At 38.2% G+C, this 17,899-nt stretch overlaps 1 protein-coding gene across 1 annotated transcript in view; it reads right to left on the reverse strand.

Moving 5' to 3' along the window:
- The window catches only part of kcnn3 (potassium intermediate/small conductance calcium-activated channel, subfamily N, member 3), a 114,707-nt gene that overhangs the window by 63,567 nt on the left and 33,241 nt on the right, over positions 1-17,899 (reverse strand). Inside the window, exon 3 of the mRNA XM_067448764.1 lies at positions 11,066-11,161. Within this exon, the coding sequence (XP_067304865.1) occupies positions 11,066-11,161 (96 nt within the window). The remainder of the gene's footprint in view (positions 1-11,065; positions 11,162-17,899) is intronic.

The raw sequence follows: 17,899 nt of genomic DNA on the forward strand, positions 1-17,899 counted from the left end.
AAATGAATGAAACACCGTCTGCACCTTCACACAACCACACACACATTGGACTGAAACGGAGAGCAAAACAAGTGCCGGCGCTGTATATCTGTAGACAAATAATTCACAGACTCGCAGACAGAGGGGGCAAGGGAAGGTTGAATGAAGGTAAAAATACAACCAGGGAGAGAGAGAGGGACCGAGCAGCTAAGGTGGGAGAGAGAGCGGGAAACTGGTGGGAAGCAGAGAATGAAGGGAAGGAGAGGAAAATATAACACGGTGTGAGAGAAAGCACACAATGGACTAATTTGAGCAGAGAGAGAGAGAGAGAGAGAGAGAGAGAGAGAGAGAGAGAGAGAGAGAGAGAGAGAGAGAGAGAGAGAGAGAGAGAGAGAGAGAGAGAGAGAGAGAGAGAGAGAGAGAGAGAGAGAGAGAGGGGAACAGGCATAATTTGATAGCAGAGAGAGTGTTAGATGGCAAAAGAGTGATGAGGGAAATTATAAAGTGGGTGGAATACACAGCAATAAAGTGAAAACAAGGGAGAACATGGTGTTTGCATGTGTGAGCTTGTAATAATATTATGTTGGAAAAATGTGTGAACTGATTTCACCATTTAAAGTAATACACACACATGTTAGTCCCAAAAAAACAAAAAACTGTGAGCTTAAAGTCAACATTCAGCATCCACAGCCCATTTTTCTTCCAAGTGTAGTATTTAACAGTGAATCATTCATATAGATTCATTGGGAATAGATTGAATTGTGAAAAGTGGACTAACAGAACAGTTAGACAGGAGGAGTTGAAAAGAGATATTTGTGATATCAAATAAAAAGGAAAGTAATTCTGTCATGACAAATCTCTGAGATTAGCATGGTAATGGATATGGCAATGTTTAATGTATTTGGTAGTAAGTACTGAGACTTGCTAGCCTGACAAGCCAGGCCCACATCAAGATGTTTGGTCTGGAAACTCACCATAGACAGGGCTCAATCCGAGGGGCGGGATAAACGGTTGTATTTCAAACTCCCTCTGCACGTGATAGGATAGCGATACACCAACCAGACCAACGAAGGTGAAGCAGAGCTTGTTGATAGATTAAACATTCACCGTATCCGGTCGGCTAAACTCCGAACACATCTTCCCTTTTTAAGAATGACTTCAGTGCCGCTCTTTGTTCTTTTCTCAGAGAAAAGCTTAACTCCAAGTCTTCCAGAGTCGCGGTCAAAGCTGATTCGAAAGACCGCCGCCGTTCGCAAGTTTCTGTGTTTACTAGAAGCACGCAAACGCAACTCGGCCGTCGTCATTATGACCTTGCCCGCCGACTCTATACACGATGTGATTGGCCCGACCAGATTGAGAGGAATACAGCTCAGAAGGGTAGTGAGAGTTCCTAGACGACACTCGCGGGCAGATTAAATTTGCTGCCGCTAGGGTGCGTCTAGATTTCTAGGCTAGAGACTTGCTGCTGCCAATAAATTCACAGACAGTGCTTTGAGCATGTAAGACAAGCTGCTGCACATGTAATGTACATGAAAATAAAACCTGCTGTGAAGTGAAGAGCTATGCAGGTGGAGCTGGGGAAGGTGGAGGGTTTCTGAAAGCATGCTGCAGACTAACAGCAACACTACCAGTATTTGAATGTTGAGCTGCTGCTCATTGGTCGCTGATGCAACAGCAACCAAGCAGCCGCGCTATGTAGATGACAATGCGATTGCTACTAAATGAGCTAAGGAACTATCAGCCAGCACCAACTAGATTTTCATGCCAGAAATTGGTATTATTACAAATTATATTCAGTTTAAATCATTGATAATTACAAATTACTTAAAGGGGGGGTGAAACACTCAGTTTCAGTCAGTGTCATGTCAATCTTGAGTACCTATAGAGTAGCATTGCATCCTGCATATCTCCGAAAAGTCTTTATTTTTTTAATAATTATATAAGAAAGATGCGCTGTTCCGAGTCTTTCCGAAAAAAGCCGAGCGGGTGGGGGCGTATCGTGTGAGCGGAGCTAAATAGTGACGTGTGCGCCGCCGTGTTGAGTAAAGCTGTGTCATCCCTAACAGCGGGAAAAACTTTATTCAAACTAAAAATATGGCTTTTAATCAGATACAGCCATACATCTATGATCCGGAATCAGACCCAGAGGCTGCAGTTGAACAGGTGGTACAAGTTATACACTAACTATATAATATGCTTAGCGGCTTGTGTTATTTACATATTTATACTTGAATTATATCGTCGTATTTTTGTCTTTGAAGGTGTACATGTGGGAAGTGCAGTTGTGCACGTGTGTGTGTGTGTGTGTTTACGCGTGGTTTGTGTAGACAACACGGAATAGTAGCACATTTGAATGAAGAAGCGCGCTTATTTAGTTCAACATATTTCCCCACTCTTTGTGTTTTGTTGTTTGGAGTGCTTTTACAATACACAAACATAAAGTTACACATATAGTGGCCAGCTAAACAATTGTACACGCACTACACATCGCATGCTCCATTGATCAATTTCTATATATAGTAATATATATAGTAACTATACGTGATCATGTTTGGGCTACTTGATGAGCATAGACACAGACATTTGAAGCAGTCTAACTCACAGCCTGCGGTTCTAACGTTGGGACCTTTATCGTTGGGACTGCTCCATCCTTCAGCATTAGGCGATTGGAAAATCCGGCGTCAAGCTGGGCCTTGTTTATGAAACAGTCGGCACCGAAATGCAGCGAACAGATATAAACATTCGCGCAACTCAGTTGCTGATCCGGAAAAGCAAATTCCATCCACTGTTGCCTTACCGCAGGGTTTTGGGGGAATCTGTGCAGGACTGTCTTGGTCTTATAACCAAAAACGCACTTTTTGATGTCATTGTTAAATGTGCACATTACCTGTGCAGCGCAGCCTACAAGCCAGCGCTTTGATGGGCATAGCCTGTTGCTTTCGCTCTCTCCCTCGCTCTCTCTCACGCTCTTCCGGTAGAATTGTCCGTAAGGCCCATACAAGGAAATTCCGCCCCCATTAACGTCAAAGGGGACGCATGATCTCAAAAAACTTGCCGAAACTTATGACTAACCGGAAGTAGTATTTTTGACAAAGAAATACTCCCATCAAACGTCCACCTTAACTTTTGAAACTTTGTCTATGTTTAGGATGGGAATCCAAGTCTTTAACAGTGTAAAAAGATCAGTATGCATGAAACAGCATTTCACCCCCGCTTTAAAAGGACATTTGTAATTTTTAGAGGAGGCACATGTTTTTCACTTTAAAGGGTTAATTCACCCCAAAATTAAAATTCTGTCATTAATTACTTACCCTAATGTCGTTCGTCACCCATAAGACCTTTGTTCATCTTTGGAACACAAATAAAAATATTTTTGTTGAAATCCGATGGCTCAGACAGACCTTTATTGGCCGCAATAACATTTCCTCTCTCAAGACCGATAAAAGCCACTAAAGAGACATCGATAAAAAGCCCATCTCACTTCAGTGGCTCTACAAACATTTTATGAAGCGACAAGAATAGTTTTTGTGTACAATTTCTTTTCTTTTTTTAAGTTCACGTCAGAGGCCAATAACTTGTTGAATAACGTCGTTGTTTTGATTTTGATTTTTTTTTTGCTCAAAAAAACTATTCTCAACGCTTAATAAAATGATTGTAGAGCCACTGTAGTGAGATGGGCTTTGTATCGACGTCTTTAGTGCCTTTATGGGTCTCGAGAGAGGAAATGACATTGGTGTCAACGAAGGCCTTTCTGAGCCATCGGATTTCAACACTAATATCTTCATTTGTGTTCTGAAGATGAACAAAGGTCTGACGGGTGTCAAACGACATGAGGGTGAGTAATCAATGACAGAATTTACATTTTTGGGTGAACTAAACCATTAAAACTAAAACTAAAAGGATATGCATGCATAATGAATTCTACAAATGTAAACTTTTAAAGAAAAGTTTTGTAAGCAACCATATGTCAGTGACTGTATATTAGCGGAAGGTCCACCTCCATTCAAAACTTTTGGGTCAGGAAGATTTTTAACTGTTGTTCAAAGAATTGTCTTATGCTCATCAAGTCGGCATGTATTTGATCGAAATATTTTAAATGTTTTACTCTACTTTTTACAATTTAAAATAACTTTTTCCCATTTGAATGTTAAAAACATTAAAAAATGTATTCCTCTGAATGCAAGTTTTTTTCACCATCATTACTTAACATCATTACATCATTATCATGATCCTTCAGAAATCATTCTAATATTATGCTCATTTACTGCTCAAGAAACATTTCTTATTATTATCAGTGTTGAAAACTGCTTAAAAACTGTTGTGATGCTTTAAATGTTGTGAACATTTTATGATGAATAGAAAGTTCAAAAGAACAGCATTTAGCTAAAATAGAAAACTTTTATAAAAATGTAAAAGTCGCTACTGTCACTTTTGATCAGTTTAATGCATCCTTGCTGAATAAAAGTTTCATTAAAAAATAAAATAAAATCTTACTGGCCCTAAAACTTTTGAGCGGTATATGTTTTGTGACTTGATTAACTTGACCTGTAGCTGTACAACACAGTTATCATCAATTTCTCATTTTTGGCCTCTAGCAGATAATGAGCCTTTTTTTAATGGGCAGACGGCTTATCGTATTCCTTCAGTGCAGACAGATAGCAGCAAAAGTGAGACAGGCAAAGTAAAAGCACAGGACACCCCTCGGAAAATGTTTCCTGTTACATCACTGCTCATTTTTCAATGATGCGGGCAAGCAGAATCGGGAGCAAGCGCAATCCTATAAGATTGCCCCTAACATGGGCGGCGGGACTGAGAGCGGTCTCTGCACACAACGTCCCTGTTCCGTCCCAGAGAACGCTGCTGCCCTTGAATGCCCATGTGCCACTATACACCACTGTTCAAAGCAAATATTTTAATTATTAATTAACTATTCATTTTGAAAGGGGAGTTGCATATTGTGGCTGTTAAACAGAGTGAAACACACTAGAAGGACACATAGTTTGTTCAAATATCACATTTGGGCCGGTTGTGAACAGTGGTCTGGAAGAGAAATCACAGCCTCCCCGTACAGCTGACCCTGCCAGGACTGCTTATTATGGAAGCATATACAGAAAATGCTGACAGTGTGAAAATACACTTATAATACATAAATTGAATGTATAATATATATCAAAATATAATGCACATATAACATACAAATCAAACACTACCGTTCAAAAATTTGTTCTCTTATGCTAAAAAAAAATCCAAAATGGTTTCTGCGAAAATTTGAATATGAGTACAAAAACAAATGTCATCATCATGATAGATATTCAAGTGTGTGTGTGTGTGTGTGTACTTGTTTATATTACATTGTGGGGACATTTGGTCACCAATGGTTTTATAAACATACTAAATGACATTTTTTTGAGAAAGTAAAAATTATGAATGTTTCCTGTAATGGGTAGGTTTAGGGGCAGGGACAGTGTAGGGGGATAGGATGTACAGTTTGTACGGTGTAAAATCCATTACGCCTATGGAAAGTCCCCACAATTCACAAAACCACAACGTACGTGTGTGTGTGTGTGTGTGTGTGTGTGTGTGTGTGTGTGTGTGTGTGTGTGTGTGTGTGTGTGTGTGTGTGTGTGTGTGTGTGTGTGTGTGTATGTGTGTGTGTTTGTGTGTGTGTGTGTGTAATACCACTGGAAATGCATTGGTAAATGATTATTCATGTATCATTGATAAAAGGGCCGACAAGTTCTTTTATCAAGTAACTGTCAAACAGTCCCAAAATGACTCATTTACAGACAGAAACAGACCCAAAAATATCTGCTAAATGTCTGAAAGTGTGTCTGTGTATGAGAGAAAGACAGAGAGTTTAAACGGAGTTGAACGTGTCATTTTGTGTGTGTGTATTTGTGTGCGTGTGTGTGTGTGTGTTTGGCTAAAGATGCTGCTGTGAGCGACTTTCCACTGCTAACCTTCCTATTAGCATAATGCTAATGTGCGGTTGAGTTCAGCTCCCCTTGCTGAGGGCAACAGCCTAAAACAACATTACTCATCTGTTCTTTATGCCACACTTAAGGGGAGGGGGTGTAAACAAACAAATAAACAAAACAAAAACAAAAAAAACATGTTAAATATGATTTTTCCCTCACTTTTCTACCTTCACGGTCTAAAAGCCCATTCACACCAAGAACGATAACTAAAAAGGTAACTATAAACAATAACTATGCCTATCTTAGCATTGACACCAATGCACAACACTGTTTTGTTTATTATATAATGCAGGCACTGTAGTTTTGTCATCTTCCACTTAAAAAAATCGAGCTTGTTAAAGAAGAATGAATTCTGATCTGCTGTCCTCATTAAAGTGTTGACATGGACTCTGCTATTCTTTTACATTTGTAACTATCTCTATTATTTTCACTATAGTTAGCGTGCTCGGTGCGAATGGGCTTTAAAGGTGGGGTAAGTGTTATTTCAAAACCGTTTTAGAAAAAGGACTCGGGCCGAGTGGAATAACAAACTTGTAGCCAATCAGCAGGTAAGGGGCGTGTCTATGGTGAGAAGAGAGGCTCAGTGCGCGTTATTATTCAAAACACACGAGTCACACAGGACGGACATTAGCCAAGAAAGAACTAATATATGCTGCTTTTGCTTGAATATGCTTGTGTGTCATGTTTGCTTGTTTGTCCATTTGTGATCGCATTGTCGCTCACTTCAGCGACTCGTTAATTTCCACACCGTATGGAGCATCTAAATCCACTCACTGTTTCAAGGTTTCAAGCGTCTGCTCACAAAATGTGTCCGACAGGTAAGATACTATACTACTAATACATGTTTTTTTCCTCTTTTCATCTATATAACCCATTGGTCATAATTGTAATATGTCGTCAGCTGGACTATCGAGCTTGTATACTAATGTTTTCGAGTTGTTCATGAGAACTGTTTGTGTTTATGTGATCGCTATAAATTCAAATTGAATCTTGTCATAATTGTAATATGTTCGTTGGATTCTCTGCTCCTGTTCTATCGAGTTGTTCATGAGAATGGTTTGTGTTTTTGTGATCGCTATAACTCTAATCTGTTTATAATTGTAATATGTCATTAGTTGGACTGTCGTGCTCGTGTACTATTGAGTTGTTCATGAGAACGGTTTGTGTTTTTGTGATCGCTATAACTCTAATCTTGTCATAATTGTAATATGTTCATTAGTTGGACTGTCATGCCTGTGTACTATCGAGTTGTTCATGAGAAAGGTTTGTTTTTGTGATGGAAGGGGTGAATTTTTCATTGAAAATTCGACCTGGATTAGTTACACACAGATTCTGTCATATTCGTTGCCTGGGTTACGTATATGTGGGGCGGAGCTATCAAAACAGGGCAGAGACCCTATTTGGGGGTAGGGGCGTGTTTGTTTTGGTGATTTGAAATATCAACAACGGTTACCAGATAGCATTTACCCCACCTTTAAAGGCATACTATGTAGTTTTTCGCCGCTAGAGGTCACGGCTAGAGGCGTAGCTTGATGATGCCGAGATTAAAGCACGGAATCTTGGGACATGTGGTCTTCACCTTACAGCCAGTGGAAAAGAATATGGCTGGACGTGGGCAGAAATCATGTTCATGGATGAGATTATTTACATAACTATAGTATGAAGCAGAGCAGGCCCGAGAGCTGTAGGACTCGGAGCTCAACGTGGTCGCTGAAGGGATGAGCGTGACACGCGGCTTGACAGCAGCGGAGCATTTATTGAATATTATACTTCTGCTTCTTCCGGTCAATCTAGTGTTAGCTTCGTCAGCTAATTTTTAATTTAGTCCTTTAACTTAGTCAAGTTTTAGTCGACTAAATGTCTTAGCATTTTAGTCTAGTTTTAGTCACATTTTCGTCATGCTGCATTGATAATCCAAATTATTTTACTCAAACTAGTAAGAAACATCTCTAAAAATGTAAAAGTGAAATTCTACATTACTTTTTCTATTAAAACAACAGCAAAAAAGACCTTGCATTGTCACACAGAAGTTGCGTAAGTGCAGTTATTCAGCAAACACAATCGCAAATAGTCGAGATTAGGGCTGGACGATATATCGAATATTAGCGATAATGTCGCAATAATTTTGATGACAATATAAATTTGAAAATATCGTGAATATCGAATATTTACATGTCAAGCATTTGAAATACTTTCCCAAAGAACATTACCAGATAACGCAGAACATGCAGAGCTCTGCTTCAACCGTTCACTAAACATTGGAAGCAGAAGAGTTAATATATACGCGCAGGGCATGACAAAGAAAGCAACAGAAACATGCGCGCATGAGAGAAGAAAGCTCGGCGCGGGATGTGCTCATGCTGCCGGACTATGACCTGAAGTGCGTGCACACGCCTTGCATATGACATGCGATCGCGATTCAGATCTTTGGCGGATTATTGGGTTTGAATGATCAAAAATATGTAAAAATGCACATCATGGCGAGTATTCAGAAGCACAGGCAGGGATGTCTTTAGTGAACGTATTCAGTTGTGGTAACTGGATCCGGGCAGGTCTTAAGCCGGACCTAAGATTATGTGTTATTAATGTTAATCTAACAACAAGGAAAAATAGAAAATCACATCATACTTGGCTAAACAACTTAATATTTATAACTAAAATATGTAACTTATATATAATATAACTTATTAAGAATCAGTGTATAGTTAGTTAACTCATAGAGTAAAAACTAAGAAGTTGTTTTATATATATTTGGTTATTTTATGTTTAACACTTGCAATGTTAAAGGGATACTCCACCGCATTTAGACGAGTTGATACATACCTCTCTCATCTGAGTGTGTGTACTTAATCTCTCTGAGGCGCGGTGACGATCTGATAGCATTTACCTTAGCCCACTAAGCCCTAAATGTAAAATATCTTAAAATGTGTTTTGAAGATGAACGGAGGTCTAACAGGTGTGGAACAACATTAGGGTGAGTCATTAATGACATAAATTTCATTTTTGGGTGACCACCAGTGGGCCAATTTGCCACTCCATGTTTAAATTGCAGTGTATCTGCATTATCTAATGCTGACGAACTATATATCATTAGAAAGCTTACAAACTCAAGATTCATCCTGTGAAAACCATTTTGAAATCGGACCTTGCATTACCATGAAAAAAGTGCTTTAAATTTTTCTAGCGAGCTCCTCTCTTATAGTGGGTGTCGTCATGTTTCATATTACAACATTTATTTAACTACTTTTTTAATAAAAACATTTTCTAATCTTGACAAAACATATATTGTCAGAAAGGTCTGAGTCTCACGGTTCTATATCTGCCAACTCTTTTGTAATATTTGGATATTACATTGATATATACATTTGATACAGAAGATTGCATTAAAAAAATCGATGAAATTTCAATGACACCCGGTGGCTATTTGTGGTACAGCGCCCAAAATCTCATGGGAACTTCAGTTTTTGTGATATCAACTTCAAATTTTGAACACAAATTGATTAGACATATGGCTTTGAGTTGATAGTAATTTTAGATTACAAATTATTTTGTAACATATTTTATATTAAATATTAAATATCTAGTACAGTATATTTGATTTACAGTAAATTTAAACTTCCATAAACTTCCAACTATTTTATACTTATATGTAATAACAATGTTATATATAATATTATATAATAATAATCTCTTATAATGTTTTGAAGTGATTTCACTTGAGCAAAAAGCATGTATATTTTCAAAAAGGGGGGTGACAAATTACACCTAAAAAGCACTTGGAAACATTTCAAGATATGTATCGAATATCGTAAAAAAAATTGACAATATCATTTTTTTTACATATCGCCCAGCCCTAGTCGAGATACATACATAAATGAATAGATATATATGAATATAGAGCCTATGCTTAGATTTATTACAGTTCATCACTAAGAAGTTTTGATGGCAGATTTAGTCTCGTGACTAAACAATGACACTTTAATTTAAGCAGAAAATCTTCTAAAATCTTATTGGTGTTTCAAGATAATACAATAATTTTTATTATTAAATTTTAAAAAAGAGAGAGAGCTTGCGTGCACATGGTTACAAAATTGAAGTAAAACACTGGATTGAATACATGTTCTTTTAACAGAAAAGCTCTGAAATCTGGTAACCGCAAGCATGAATGCATTTTGGTCAAGTTTTTATTTCTTAAACTACATTTTAGTCTCTATTTTTTTCGTCTACGATATTACACAGTTATCGTTTAATGCCGTTTGTGTCATCTCGTCTTCGTCTCGTCTTAGTCATGAAAAAAAAAGGTTGAAACGAAATTAACACCAGGGGGAATGCAGCGTTGTTTTATAATATTAGATAGATTTGAGTGTGTTGAAAATGATGTTATGTGTGTTCACTCCACTGCGGCTGCTATGAGACTTGTTGCACACGGCAGTAAGCTAGATCGATATTAGAATATCACATTATTATATCATAAATGCTGGATGCCTTGTGTTGCTAAATGACATGCAATTCATTTTAAAACATTGTAATGATGGAGAAAATGCTGTATTACAGTACAATAATTAGTTTTCTGTCAATAAATGTCTCCAAACAGTTGTTCCCTTGTCTAATAAAACATAATATATTAAAGCGTCTTTGGTGTTTCCATGGTTTCTTAAATGGTTACATGGGTATGATGTGATTGATAGGCGATGCACAGACACAGTCCATGTCCTGGGTAAAATAGTCCTTATTTCTCTGGATTTTAAACTTCTTGAAAACATTTGAGATAATGTAAGTACAGAAGTCAACAAAATATATAACACTGCTTTAGTGGATTTTGTTTTTTTGAATCCAAAAATCTTACATATTGTGCCTTAAAATTGATGGCAATAGATAGGCGATTCGATTTTTAACAAATACATTTCTGTTGGCCAATGCAGTGAATTCATGAAATCTGCATTGGGAAATCTGAAGCCCAAAAAATTCCAGATGACATGGATTCCTATTGAATTAACTGGATGTCGCCCACGTAAATAAAAAAATTAAAAAATTTAAAAAAAAAACTATGATGAATGTGTTCACACCTTAACAATAAACACTAATGTGAGAAGATTATTTGTGTTTACCTGCACCTCTCGAGCATGGTAAGCGATGATTAGTCCAAGAAGGATGACGGTGGAAAGGCTGATAAGACACTTCAATGCCAGAGAATACATTGAGCTCTGTAAAACACACGCAAATAATGTTATTAGTACACACAACTTTTATTTCACAGAGAAATATTCACTTACAGGTGATAACTCTTTGTATATGGGAGTCACAGAGAAACGTAAAGAGCGGCTAAGCAAAATATGAAATGTGGCATCATGTTATTATAAACTCATGATGTGACTGACTTGACGTGACCTACAAATGTGTTTCCAGTGCAGTTTCAATGAATGGCAAATGGATTTTTCAAGCTTTAGAAGGATGCAAGAGTACTAGAGAAGTATCTTTAAAGTGGTTCAAAAGACTTGTGCACTACATTCCAAATCTTCTGTGAAATAGATCTGTGATCCGAACAGATGGAAGTTTTTAATCATGTGATTAAATTCCCTGAAATGACATGATCTGTCAGATGTTACTTTTCTCATGAATAACAACTGGAATTTCAATCCATTTATCATGCAAATCTATCATATGGCATCAGAAGATTTGGAATATACACCATTGGGGTGGCTTGGGTTCAGTAATTTTAGATTTCAGTAATCAGATTTTTTTTTTTTTAAATAAAGTAATACTTTTATATTTAGGATGCATTAAATTAATCATGTTAAATTTTATAATGTTAATAATTGAACTCTCTATTTATCAAATAATGTTGAAATAAATATTAAGCAGCAGTTTTCAACATTGATAAATATAAGAAATGTTTCTTGATCACCAAATCATCATATTAGAATGATTTTTGAAGGATCATGTGACACTGAAGACTGGAGTAATGATGCTAAAAATACAGCTTTGCCATCAAGAATAGGCTAAATTATATTAAAATAAAAATGTAAATTGTATTATTTACTGTATTTTTTAAAGCTTTACTGTATTTGAGATCAAATAGATGCAGCCTTGTTAAGCATAAGACACTAAGGGGTCTAATGCTATTTTATTTATTCTGACTTATTTACACTGTTAGATATGGATTCTCATACTAAACATGGCCAAATAAATAAATAAACTAGTTAGACGTACGGCGAGTATTATTGTGCCAAATACACTCCTTCAGGATTTAAACAAGTTTCCAGGTTTTGGAGCGTTTTTTTAATTTTTTTAGTATGGTTCTCCATGACATCATAAAGGTCGGAAATTGCTTGTATGGGCACTTCTCTCGGATGAGTGTGTGCGCACATAAACCAGAGCGAGAGCAAGATCAACGAGCTTTGTTCAGCTAAATGAAGCCACCGGCAGCGCTGTTATATTGTTTTTAGACCACAAAATCAACAATGTCACTAAAGAATTGTGTTTTGGGGTTGTGAGGGAAAGAGAACCATGTTCAGCTTCCCAAATTACCCAGCATTAAAGAAACAGCGGATGCAGTTTGTCAGAGCAGCAGTGGAGTTCTGCAAGTGTGTCTGTGAAACTCCATCAAATGTCAGTGTTTTGTTGGCAATCAGTGCATAAATGCTAGCCTGACAAGCCAGACCCACATTAAGATGTTTGGTCTGGAAACTCACCATTGACAGGGCTCAATCCGAGGGGCGGGATAAACGGTTGTCTTTCAAACTCCCTCTGCACGCGATAGGATAGCGCTACACCGACCAGAGCAACGAAGGTGAAACAGAGCTCGTTGAAATATTAAACTTTCGAACACATCTTCCCTTTTTAAGAATAACTTCAGTGCCGTTCTTTGTTCTTTTCTCAGAGAAAAGCTTAACTCCAAGTCTTCCAGAGTCGGAGTCAAAGCTGATTCGAAAGACCGCCGTTCGCCAGTTTCTGTGTTTACTAGAAGCACGCAAACGCAACTCAGCCGTCATTATGTTGAGCCCTGTCCACCGACTCTATACACAATGTGATTGGCCCGACCAGAGTTTGGTTTTTACAGCTCAGACGTGTATTGAGAGTTGCTAGACAACACTAGCAGCAGATTATATTAGCTGTCGCTAGGGTGCGTCTAGATTTCTAGGCTACGTAAATGCATCAAAACAATGTATAGTGAATTGAAAGTTATCCATGGATAATGCCATGATGTATTGCATGTGTGTGTGTCATGGGCGGGGGAAAAAATATGCGCTGCTCACGCTTGCGGTGTGAAACAGCCGTTATGAACAGAGAAGCGTGTAGCCAGCACAGCAGCAGAACGGCTAAATTGAACTAAAAAAAAAAAAAAAAGTGGTGGGTACAAAATGACTCATGATGAAATCTGGTGGGTACCGAAATCGACGCCTATGGTGTGTGTGCTTGTGACTTTTTAGCTCCGCCCACAGCATGCCTCCACATGTTCAGCTGTGTTCGGAAAGAATCGGTACAACGCATCTTTCTTTTATAAATATGATAGAACTAAAGACTCTTTGGAGATATGAAGGATGCAGTACTACTCTAGAGTAGAGGGTGACACAGGAGTGGATTTTCAAACCTTTCCCGACCCACTCCCACACAAACAATCCCGCCCCATCCCAATCCCACGAAAAAAACTGGGGGAAATTCCCATCCCAATTCCAGAAGAATGACTCCCGTTCCCTCCCACTCCCGTGTTGTTGTTTTTTGGCCGGAATCTGTCAGTTACAGTAAAACATTCAGTACCGATCACAGCATGCCCATGCCCAGTTGAATAAAAACCCAAAATGTAATTTTAAGATGGCTTTCAGTTCAATATAATAACGATACACACACATTCAATTCCATGTAAATCATCTATGCAAACACAGACACGCACACGTGCACGTTTTCACGCCTTCTTTTTGGTTACTTCAGACTGCCCTAAAATGTCAGTGAGCAAAACTGAGGCATCATTTTCCTACAGTAGTCGTTGCAGCGTAGCTTTCACGTCTGACTCAATTTTGATGATGATTTTCGTGGCTAAAAAGTGCATGGGGAAGCCTCCTTTCTCTTAAATTATTGGTGGTTGGCATTGGCCACCAACTGTTATGAGCACGTAATTCACTTAACCAGCCACATCAAAGCAAACAGGAGAGCATAAAGAGACAGGGCAACAATAGAATTGAGTTTTAAAATTAAAACATATAGTTAATTTATATAAACAGTATACAGTATTTGTATAGATGTTATCATGCATTACGATTCCTGGTCCCGCCCACTCCCTATAAAAAAAATCCCGCTCCCATCCCAATCACGTGACCTGCGGGATTCCCAAAAAAATGTCAGCCTTTACTCTAGAGGTACTCAAGATTAACATGAGATTGGCAGAAACTGTGTGTGACGTACCCTTAAAACACAAAACATTCTTAACCAACCCCAAACTTTTGACCTCATGAGATGTATGAACCACTTTTATGATTTCTCCATTGCTCTTTTTCAACCTCTTTGAAGGTTGACAGCCCCAGTCCACATTCACTATCATTTTATTGAAGGGGGAAAAAAAGATATAAATAAAAAATTCACCTTTTGTGTCCATAGAAGGCAAATAATCCTACCGGTTTGGAAAGACACAAGGGTGAGTAAATGATGAAAGAATATTAATTTTTAGGTCAACTATCTCTCTAAATAAAAAATGAACAGCACAATCACAGCATGTGCATCTGCGCCATTTAGTCTGCCAAGACATTTTTAGTGTCTTTTCATAATCTATGGATTACATGCACATCACTTCAAATCAAACCACACACGTCTGGTTCACTATCTTTGTGGGGACTCGCTATAGACAAATGTTTTTTTTTATACTGTACATACTGTATATTTTATCCCCTTACACTAATCCTACCCATCACACAAAATTTTCTGCATTTAAACATAAAAAAATGAATTCTACATGATTTATAAGCTTGTTTCCTCATGGGGGTCTCAATGAAGTACCAATGAGTCTGTGTGCATTCGGGTTGAAGTCCCCATCGGAATAGAAAGACATGAACACACACACACACACACACACACACACACACACACACACACACACACACACACACACACACACACACACACACACACACACACACACACACACTCAAATGTGTGTCTGTCTGTGTGCTATTGCAGGGATCTCACCTTCACACCTATATACTCTATAATGCCCACTGCACAGATTTAGTTTAATTAACACACATACACACACACACACACAGCTTGCTTAAACTCTCCCTTGACTGAAAAGCAAAAGTTCTAAATCATTTCTAGCACGAGCATCGATGCTGTACAGCTGAACCACACACATTATTAGATTGGCCACCCGTGGGTCTAATTTAAGGCTCCGTACTGAAAGCATTATTCTACACGGACAGACAGACAGTGGTGTCTGGGGGACCAACGGCACCTCGGTCTCTCACTCTCACACTGACACACACCCACACACACATATATAAATACACAGGGCTCCTAACTGCATTGCATACACACTATACCCATCCAGGGGCTAACAGCTTATTGATACAACAACTGTTGTGTTTCATTCTCTGTCAGGTTTCAGAACAACTCTTAAAAATGATTTTGATCTAATTGGCAGAAAGATTGATTGGCCTTATATGCCCAACGTGATGTATTCGAGTAGATACTCCTTCATCAACCCCACTATTAGTCCTGGAACAACATCAGGAATTGTTGGTTATGGTTATTATAGCTAAAGTCATGATTGTGGAAACTCAAACATCAAAAATGTACAAATATGCACAACTGAACTTAAACTACAGTGACATGCCAGGCAAAATGTAAAAACTCACATTGTGAATAAGCTGTCACAGAAAAATTTACAACACATACAATGCAGTGTCACTGTACAAAAATCACATGCATAAAGCTTGAAGAATTCATAATATAATATAATATAATATAATATAATATAATATAATATAATATAATATAATATAATATAATATAATATAATATAATATATGTGTTTCTTGTTTTTTTTTGGGTGGGTTTTGCACATGTTTAGTTCAGTTTCCTGTGTTTCAGTAAGTTGGTTTCTCATGGTTTATCATTTGCACCTGTTGTTCATTTTGTTGCTTGGTTTTTCTGTGCATTTAAACTCTGGGTTTCTTTCTGTTCATTGTCAGTTCTCGCCATGTGTATAGCGGTTGTTTTGTTTCATATTGTTCTCAGTGTTTCGAGTTTTGTTAAAATCCACACAGCTGCAAATCCTCTCTCACATTTTATTGTAATCTGACAATAATATGTAAGATTAGATTAGATTACTGTACAGTGGGTATTTAACAGGAAAGTGAAGGGAAAGAGATCCCGCTCCTTGTATGTAATTTTAAACGCACATCCTCACTTGCACTAACCTGGTCTTACCAGACTCTTGTACATGTCATTTGTACATAGAGTCTGGCCACTCTCCATTAACAAACATTTATTTCCGGGAAGGCGGGTACTCTGTTGAAGTTTAAAACTATTGGATCTGCCCTGAGCCACTCTGGATCTGCCATAACCAGTCGCTAACGTTTGGTCCTGACGTATGTTCATGTGCCCTTCGACCGTTTCACACATAAATGTGCTCTTGTGCAGGCCACCTCAGTGATAAAACCATAGGATAAAACCTAAAACTCGTAGCCTGACGTGGTCATACTCAATTCTAGTCAGAATATGAGTCTGAAACTGCTCCATTGGGCTGTGATTATGGGGTGTATTTCAACCCAACCAGGAAAGACATCAATTGGATAGACCTACAACCAATCAGAGCAACGAAGCTCAACTGCACTGTGTTGCCAAGTCCGTGTTTTTTTCTGCGGTTGTTTTATATGTCCAAGGGTTGAAGCAACTATTATGTGATATATAGACCCATGAGTGTGAATTTTAGCAGGCAACCTTGCCAAAATAACACACATTTTACCCCCCCCCCCCCCCAAAATACCATTTTCCCCCCGGAGAACCCCCCGAGAAGCTATTGTTTTGGGCTAGTTGTTGGCGGATTTTGTTGTAAAAACTTGGCAACCCTTTCTGCACACGCGCTGGAATAAACGATCTTAGCAGGTGTTGTAAAAAAATAAAAGAATTTATTGATACACAGAGTACTTACCCAACATGATCATCATCTTTGAGAGAAATTAGGAAGTTGAATGCATATACAAACAAGCTCTCCGTTTAGGATTCGAGTAAATATAATCCAAGCCCCTTTGATGACGTGCCTGATTACGTTACTGTTTATCATCTGTCCGTCATCGTCTAAAGCCCGCCCTGATGATTTCATTGGTCCAAACATTTTCTGTTCGGGGATAATTACTCCTCTATGGAGCAAGGCCAGACCGAACTGCCCGACCCAAAAATGTTGTGGGCGGGGCTAGGTTCGGCTGGCATCCAAGCTATAAAACTCTTGCATGCAGATTGTGATTTATTCACTTCACGGTGGAGGAGAGTTTTGTGATCGGGAATGCGCCCTTCATGACAGGTCCGTAACATGATTGTATATTGTAAATAAAATGGCTTGGTATGATAATAGATGCTGCTATAAATAACGGACTAATTCAAATGTTTAAGTGCTTTTATTTTTATTTGTTTGAGTGGTGATGAAATATATTGCTCTTGTAAATACTTGCCAACATTTTAAAGAAATACAAGTAACAGCGAGTGGTCAAATAGTGGTCAAAAATGATTTTAAACAGTGAATTTTGAAGTGATATATTCTTGAAAACTCAGATATGTGGATTCGGACAGCTATTAAATCACCACACGACCTTGGTGTTTGTCAAAAGCAGGAGGTAAATCCGCCGGGGATTTTTACGCGGGTGGTGGGAGACGGACGGCAATAAAATAAGTGACTAGCCCCTGTAAATGTTGACGATACCTTCCGAAAAACATTTACAGTCTGAATAGGGCTT

Source organism: Pseudorasbora parva, chromosome 7 (genome assembly GCF_024679245.1).
Source record: "Pseudorasbora parva isolate DD20220531a chromosome 7, ASM2467924v1, whole genome shotgun sequence".
Taxonomy (NCBI): Eukaryota; Metazoa; Chordata; class Actinopteri; order Cypriniformes; family Gobionidae; genus Pseudorasbora; species Pseudorasbora parva.